Raw genomic sequence first — 9,146 nt, forward strand, 5'->3', positions numbered from 1 at the left:
TACGTTCTTGTCTTGACCGGCGGAGGAGGGCGATGACTAGTGCCTATCAACACAGTTGAAAATCCAAATCATCAACTCTGGCGCCATCAGGATGAGCCCGAAAATCATCACCCCCAATGAAACGATTCTGGCCCCTTTGGCCGGCAGGCCCAAGATGAGGTGAATTTGAGCCATCATTTCCTATGAGAAGGACCCGATCATAGTTAGATTATTGAATCCCCGCACCAACTCAAGGGTTCCTACCTCTGAAGGTTCAGGTAGTCCTTCTTTGATGTAACAAAAAGGTAGAACGACTTCCTCCGCGTTGATATTGTCAAAGTACCCAAAGCCGTTGTTCCTCACTATCTTGACGTTGAACTGAAATTGGGCCATGGCTGACAGGGCGAGTCCATATTTCTGAAAAAGGAGGGACATTTTTATCTCTCTCTATCACCTACGTACTCTGAGGTGATCTGTTTCCCCCCTCCCTCCTCATACCGGTTCCAAGTCTATTCTGAATTGATGAGCGTCTGGATCCGGATCCATTCCGTCGACGCCGAGTCTGAGATCAGGGTCCCCAAAGAGGAAATGGGGCCAGGAGATGAGGACTGGGGAGCCCGGTTGGCAGGATTCAATATCAAACAGACCCGACTTCCGGTCACACGGTGAGGACAAACAGTAGCACTCATTTTCCGGGCTTTCTTCGGGATTGTCGAACGTGTTCGATAGAGGCAAATATCGATAGGTCTTGACCCCGTCATAAAACGCGTCATCGTGGTACTGAAAGTTCAATTTTCGACAAAGCTCCCCCACGAAGACATTCAAGAGGGTGGACTTTTGAATGTTCATCGGCACTGCCGACGGGTCATGAGCATTTCGGATTGTGTTGCATTCGTCGGAGCCCCAATACTGGACCTTGGTTTGATCGTCCCACGAGATCATCCGACCCTTCAAAGTCAGATTGGACACACCTAGACGAAAAGCGAGGGTTCTTTTTGTTTTGTTTTTGTTTCGGTACAGGTCTTTCACTCGTGACAATCTTGAATGGCATTTCTACCCGTATTGATTTCCCGTAGGTCACGCTTGGTCGCGTTTCGGATGCTCATGAAGCCAAATGAGTCCATATTGTCTTTTCTGATATCACAGTCGATCAAGTTGGCCGCCTCAGTGGGCGTGATTTGATTGAGAGTATTTTCTGACTGGACCCCACTTTCGGCCCTATAATCGCCCCAAGCGTCATCTAGATCCCCAAAGTTGTCCCACCCATCGAACGAGGACCTAGGAGATCAAAGCATGAAAAGCATTATCACCAAAAGGCCATTGGATCAGAGATCAGACAAATTGGACTTGTCATCATCATCATCATCATCATCATCCACTTACTCTTCGTTGGCAATGCTACATTCCGGACTCTCGGTTCGTTGTAAACTGAGGAGAATGCTCTTGTAACCCCACATGAACTCCTTGACGGTCAATTTGAGGAATGGGGTGCGATCTTGAGCAAAGTCATACGAATTTAGGATCTCCTTGAACACGTTCTTGCCGATTTGGTACTCGTCTTTTAACTTGTGCATGGCGCCAAAGAGCGGGATGTTGGGCACTATCACAGTCTCCGCATCGTCCAATCCAACGGACTCGTTGGGCTCGAAAGTAAAATTCCGCTGAACCGTGAAGCGTAGGATGTCTGGGTCGGGGAATTCGGGGTCCGACATAATCATGGATTGGGAATAGGTGTAGGGGCCGAGTTCTTCCATCTTCGGCTTCGATTTACCTGTTGAAACAATTGGGGTTAGGAGCCAAGAATATCATCATTTCATCTAACGCTCTTGACCTAATTGTGCTCTGTCAGCTCTTCCCAGCCTCACTTTTCTCTTGCGCACTAAACAAAAATTCTAGTCAGACTCACTGTGATATCAAATTCTAGTTTATTAAATAAAAATATATTGCTCTAACCACTATCGCATTTTTCCGTTTTCTACATACTTAACCATACTTGCATAAGGTCAATGCATCTACTTTTATATAACTTTGATACGTGACATGACCGAGATAGAGTTGCATGGAAGATAAAGAAATCCACAAGTGTTGAACGAGTTCCTTGAGAAGAACACAACCTCGGTCAAACCTCTCTAAAGGGGACGTCATGACCATATTACCCGCTTGTGATTGAGGCCATCATCCATAGCGGTTTTCTTTGCACGAGACCCGGTTTCAGTAATAAATTCTCAATATTTTGGTCTGATAGTGTCCAATGACTCGACAAAGGGTCTGTTAGTCCTAATTTTTTTTTCATGATTTGCAATTAACCACAATATAATGTGCCTAGCTCTATATCATGCTCATGTCTTTTCGAATAACAGCATGAAACCCAATCATTTTACGATTGATTTTCGTTCTGTTCACTTCCGCAAACATATCTGAAATGGTTCACGTTCTGCTCGCCCAAATCTTCTGTAACCTGATCAAATATACACTCCAGGACAGAAGGTGTTCATTATCACCCTCTGTCCACTTTCGAAGGGGTTTTTGTTATCCCTGTGTGCGTGCCTTGATACAGAAATATAGTTTATGAGCACATTCAACGACTCGGGACTTCCATTGAAGTGATTATAGAGCTCTCTGAGTATGAAAGTAACGCCTCGAAAGTTTCCAAGAGCTAAAAATGTTAAATGTACCCGCGAGAAAATCTTCATGATTGGTCAGATTGAACATGTAGAGGTACATCCTGGGACGAACGGGTGGCCTTTGGAACCCTTGAAAGGTGCGGCTTCCCTCAGCCAAGGGCATGTTGTCCAGGATTTGCCGCTCCAGGAACTCCTCAAGGAAAATGGCGCTGAAAAGAAAGGCTGCGTGAGAATCTGGAATCAGTTCGAAAAGAGGAAGGATAGGGTGGGTAATAATGATTCATGAATGAATCTCTGAATGGATGGAAAATCGGGAAACCGGCTCTCAAGAGCGAGCTAGTCAACAAAGGATCACTTTGTTGACATAACAAGCGGCTACGGACTATAACCCCAATCCTATGACAGGCTTTGACCGTTTGAACTGTGACTGATTGATCCGATTATCACTCTTGCCGACAAATAAGATAAGAACAATTGAAGGAGACTTAATCGCTGCCAAAGATCCCTGGAGATTGGGCAGGTTGGTTTCGAACTGTTTCATGCAAAACGGCCTTTGTCACCACTAAACGTGAGGAAAATTATTACTAAGGAAAAGTAGTCCCTTGACTGACAGACCATTTCAAGTGAAAGGGCAAGAATTAGATAGATGGATAGATTTCAGGAACATTTTGATCATGATTGGATAATGTCGGCATCTAATCTTTGAGTTAACATCTTAATATATCGACAATTTCATGAGCATGTAATTCCTCAGGTTCTGGGTAAGCAAAAACTTGTTTTCACCACTTGTAACAGATTTTGGGATGAATATACGTGATATGAAGATCATTAGGACTCGACTTTTTGGGACTTTGAGGTCTTTATTAAATGCTTGTGCTCAATATTCATAAAGTGGACCAAACAACCAGTTTGATTCCAATGAAAACACTTGAATGGAATTTCTTTTTCCCCCTTCATTTTCTTTACAGACAATATTGTAACAAGTTTTTCAGTTGTCGTTGCCATATCTCTACGAGACTCACTCAAAAAAAAAAGACGTTTAACGTGACCTTCTTGAACAGTGCTTGAATTTACGAGTGTGTATTCAAAACAAGTCGCATTTTCATCCATCGGGGTTGTTTCAAGGAGACGTTCCGTCACATAAATCAATTTGAAATTTAAAAAGGCCACCAAAAAACTGGACTGCATGCCTAACCTAAAGGCAGATAATACCATACCAAAATTCAAGGCTTGGGTGCAAAGGTTTAAAAAATAGTCAAAAAGAGTCGAAATAACAATTCCCCCAGATTTTTTTGAAGAAAGGTTTTAGAAAACTAAAAGCGGGCAGTTTAGTATTTTGATCAATTTGCTTTACGTATTCGCGGCGTTCTGGACGTGCATTTTTTAAAGTACGTTCTTACTTGATGAAAGGCCGATATTTCTAACACAAAACAAGCAGACAATCAAAAGGTTTATTGGTTCAAGAACCTGGCTTAGGTGTCCAATATTATTGGGGCCATTAAAACCATAGTCAAGCTGATGATGTACTTTTGGCCAGTCTTGAACTTAACAAAGAAATGTCTCGCAAGTCTGGAAGTTCATATCCGGAGCTGTCATCAAATATTAATTTTTTTGTACGAAAGAGCCTCTTAATTCTCCCACCAACAAATGACATTTGTAATCCAAAAATATTGAACACTACTAGGAGGCCCATTTTCCAGTCTCTTCCAAATTTTTGCCATTCCCGTGGGCCAGAGTCTCAAGGACTGGTCAAAAATCGAGGCTACCTCTTGACAATTAATTTGCTTTGACACTCCAATTTGGTCACCTGAAAGATTGTTGCTTAGAAGTAATTCTTCCTCCCGTCCGGAGCCTTCAAAAATCCCCAAATTGTGAAAGGTTCTGGTAGGCGTGTTATGAAAAAACCCAAGCTCAATTCTGTACTGAAGCTTAGTTTCTGATTTGACGGTTGGGGACAATCCCTTTTGTAAAGCTTGTGCAATCAATTATTGCGTAAAAACCTTAAAGCAGTAGCCTTCGAAGGCTCTTTCTTCTTTGGTCTATGAATTTGACAACTCAACGAACGAAAAAGCTTGATTCCCTTAGAGGCTTTTGGACCACATCGGTTATTGGTTATTGGTACCTCCGCCCTCAATCATTGAGTTTCCAATGCCGTCAAAGTTCAATAGCGTTCACTTTGTATGGCTCCTAAATAATGTATATCACCTACCATATTTAATGAAAAAAACGAATGGGTGCTTGTCTTTCACTTGTGAGGATGTCTCTCGTTACCTGATAAGGGCTCCAATAATGAAAAGAAAGCCCAATCCACACGAGTAGTAGGCGTATTTCTGGCATTTTCTACTTCTTCTGCGCGGTTTCTTGATGTTTTGGAACTCCTCCTGAGTGAATTCTTCAGGAGGGGCCAGGGTGTAGGTTCCGTTGGATGGCATTATGGATCACGATCCCACTTCCTGCTCCTTCTTGAAACACGCCCTCCAGCACATGATCTCGTGTCGATCAACCACCGAGAGCTAGGACGGCATTGGACAGGGGAGTGAGCAATCCTGGAGCAGCAATCCCGGAGCAGCTCTAGCAGGGGAATGACTGCACATGCAGAATTGAACTCCTTCAAATTCCACCCTTTCAAGGCGAAACTCGACCTTTGTCCCCGCTCTTAAAAGGCACGAAGGTTGGTTGCACCCTAAACACACTTGTGTCAATTGCTTATCAGTCGTTTTGGTCACTTAGAGTTGTGGCGGGTTTTCGACGAGATTGACACATGTGTTTTAACTTACACTTGACCGCTAATAAGGAGATAAATGCGCTCAATCAGGAATCAGACACTGCCCTTTTTTTAAAATACAGTTCACTTGCTATTGTCAAGATAGACTTGGGCACTGAAGAAGAAATGTGGATGTTGAATGGAATGTTTTGAGAGCGCGCGCAAAAGCTCCAAATGAACATTGGCCTGTCCTGGACGACGACAAATCGAGGATACCTGGACAATATTCACCAGGACATTTGTTTCCCACAAGATATCCTGTCATTTCTTACTGTGCTTAATAAATGAGCGGGTAGTTGAGCACTGTGCAAGTTTTTCTTTGTTTTTTTGTCAACTATTTTTCATATAAATTTACCAGATTTTCCCATTGAGTTAGTTCGGCCTGATTCATGTCATCTACATAACCTGTGACTTTTCTTTAAAATATTTCAGAAAAGCCCAGAGCAATATTCTTCGTTTGATAAGCTCTCTCTGTTCCGCAACTGATTAAAGTTTGCACAAAACGTCCATGCCATTTTTGTAACAAGTCAAAATTAATGGTGGATATTTTCATGCATGGTTTGATTCTTTGCCTCGTACTCCACAAACAATAAGCATTCATAAATCTAATCAACGCACTGACAGAACTTGGCAAACGACTCACCATGACTTTTTTAACAAGATTTTGCTGACCATGCTTGTTTTTCTTGAGACTCTCTCCTTTTTGTACGCCAAACAGTTGCACATGATCATTGAATATGTTGCGTTCATAAGGACCCTTATTTCCAACGTCAGACCGCCCAAACAAAACGGGAAGTGGCACAATGGATTGCTACATAAACTTATGAAACCCGGCTCACTAATCATACACAAGATTTTGACAGAATTAGCCAAACCCATCACAAACGCATTATAATTCAAGAAAGATAAATCGGCCCAATCGGCCCTTTATTTGGTCGAGGCTGTCTCACAAAGCGCCCTCTGAAGTCCAGAACGTGAACCATGTTTCATGCAGCGTAAGGCCCTTATTAGCCTGCCTTGGGAAATAAAGACTTTTTAACCTTTTGTGTGTTTGATGGAGGCAACTTGACCAATCTACAAAGAGCGTGTTCAGAATCAAATGAAATGCTCTTTGACGGGGGCAAAATTGTCCACTCTTGCGGTGGATCTATTGACTGGGCTCAAAATTGTCTTGGACACGAAATTCGCTTCGTCCCCAAGTGCGATAGAGGTCCCGTAGAAAAAGTGGACAAAGAACTACTACGTCCTGTGGCAGGCTCGTATCTCAAGCAAGCATATGGATTGGATGGTGTGTTGTTGTATTCACAGAAACTCACTTACACATATGGTGTGTGTTTCTCCTGCTCAGTGAGCGAAGTAGCGCGTGCGTTTACACGGTCTCGTCTGACTTTGAAGTACTAAGCAATACAAAGGGATTGATTTGGCCCACGCATGCATGGCTGGGACAGCTTTACTTCAATACGATGAGAGTTACTGTAATAAGACGCCTTATACAACGTACGTTGGTGTTGATAAACGTGTTTGATCAGTAAGTGGTGGGGGGCCTTAACATACTATACAGCTAGATAGCTAGCATCTGTCCTCAGCTGTCAACATTTCAATTGGAGCGCAATTTCTGCAAAATTATTTCAGACACTCTATGATAGCTTGATATGCAATGCGGGTGGATATTGTGTCGCATGGCTGACATCTCTGTGGTAATTACTATGCTTTAAATGCTATTGAATACGGTGACTAATACCACGGTTTCAAATGTAGATAACTGCAATCACAACATCTTGGTTGTCAAATGTAACTCTTTCCAATTATAATTGCTTCTTTTGGTTCATTTTTTCACGGGCATTTCTAAGTGCAACAACAAATGTAATGTACTGATAAAATGAAAGGTTATAGTTCGTCTATCTTATTAGCTGTTTACCTTTATATGATATTTGGTCTACTAACGCATTTGAGCTGGCAGACCGTGCTTTGTTCACTACTTTGTTCCAGTTTCGGCAACTCTTTTTCGCATTTTCTCTCAACTTAAATCAACAATTTTTTGTCTTATAAGGCACCTTTTTTTCGACGTCCAGTCATGAGAGAGTCGATGTAGCCTATCTTGACTTTGCCATGGTACATGGTACCTTGACAAGGTACGAGTATATCGTGGCCTCGTAGTTAACAGGCTCCATGAGACTGAGATCCAAGCCAAGGTTCTCAAGTGGTCAAGAAGTTTCATTTGTGATAGGAAGCAATTCTTTAAGGTTGAGGGATCCCTAGGTGACATAGATGATGTCAAGTCGGGTACTCCTCAGGGCTTCATTTTAGGTCCTCTTCTTTCCATCATCTTCATTGGTTCAAACGCTCAATAGTAATGCCAGTATCTCCTCTTACGCAAGATTCCCGTACATGATCTGGTTCTGCTCTTAGACCGAATCTACGCTTGGATTACTGCGAGTAATATGACTCTGAACGGAAGGGAACTTCGTTCAATGACCTTCCACTTGAAGGTGGGTAAAGCCTTTCGAATATGTGGTTGGATATATCGCACGTTTAAGTCCAGTGATAGTATCACTGTGCAAGTCGATTATTCTGCCACATCTTGAATATGCTTCACCCATTTGGGCTCCAATGAGTTCAGCAGGTTTGCAAAAGCTCGAACAAGTCCAAAGATGTTTCACTAGGAACATCACAGGATTGAGAGAGCTCTCATATTGGGAGAGGCTAAAAAGTTGGGACTGGTACAGTGTTCAGAGAAGGTACGAAAGGTATCTGATACTGTACGTCTTCAAAAGTATCCATGAGCTTTGTCCCAACCCGGGTTTAGAGTCAATTCTAGTGACCGTAGAGGCTAATGTGCGTTTTGAGAGCACCTTCAAGCCTTTGAGAATCCAGGCTAGTTCGAACAATGAAGTCCACATCTCTTCTTTCTCGGGCTCCTTCATTGTTTAATTTGCTTCCCTCTGATATTCGTGGGAATACGTAGGCCTTGTTGATCCGGTTGCATTTTTCAAGTCAGACTTGACCAAATTTTAACGAGCATTCCAGATCAACCCTAGATTTAAAAATTGCAAAAATGATGGTTACAATTGCGTTTTTAGCCCCTTTTAGCCCCTTTAATGCATTGTTATGCTATAAAATCTAAGCACCCAATTTTTTTACTAGATTATCAATAAAGTTCACGAGAAAGTTACATTTTCTTCGTGCAATTTTCGACATTAGGACACGTTTTCAATTGATACAGATGCCATGGTAACCATTGAACCTCTTTTGGAACCTACAATTTTTTCTGCTGAGGGTGCTTTTCTTCACAAAATATTTTTGGGACAATTCAAACCCATGAAGACAGATTGTACCTCAGCTTCGGCTCCCTTTTTTGCAGACTTTCCCAAACCGAAAAAAGGAAGATGAATTTGATTTTGGAATTCATTGGTAGACCAAACCTTGTATAAAGTTTAAGTGGCAACCGTTGGACAAATGATCATATTTCATTTCAGTTATACCTGGGATTACATTCCTTGCACCGGTTAGCAAAGACGGTGAAAGCCTAGACAAAATGAATTGCAAAAAGGTTCTGACTGAGGATTTAATCCTTCATTTGATCATCTTGCACAGAAGTAAATAAAAAGATTCCAAACAAGGAACAACAAGTTAAGAAAGAAGTTTTAAGAACCCAAATGACAAGAAAAAGGCAAAAATTGCCCTAAAATGTATAAAAAAAATACTAAGAAAAAGTCGAAAAAGAGTCGAGAAAAGGGAAAAATGGAAATTTATCACAAATTCTTCATCGGCCATGAAGG

At 42.0% G+C, this 9,146-nt stretch overlaps 1 protein-coding gene across 1 annotated transcript; it reads right to left on the bottom strand.

Annotated features, from left to right (window-relative positions):
* LOC131882671 (scavenger receptor class B member 1-like) lies at nucleotides 1-5,474 on the bottom strand (the record flags this gene model as incomplete). The annotated part of the gene is given in 7 exon segments (XM_059229895.1): nucleotides 1-180; nucleotides 244-396; nucleotides 478-950; nucleotides 1,037-1,257; nucleotides 1,363-1,750; nucleotides 2,655-2,812; nucleotides 4,875-5,474. Coding segments are annotated over 7 exon segments (1,698 nt in total). The 5' UTR covers nucleotides 5,036-5,474.
* Nucleotides 5,475-9,146: the final 3,672 nt, after the last annotated feature.

This window comes from Tigriopus californicus, chromosome 6, assembly GCF_007210705.1.
Source record: "Tigriopus californicus strain San Diego chromosome 6, Tcal_SD_v2.1, whole genome shotgun sequence".
NCBI lineage: Eukaryota > Metazoa > Arthropoda > Copepoda > Harpacticoida > Harpacticidae > Tigriopus > Tigriopus californicus.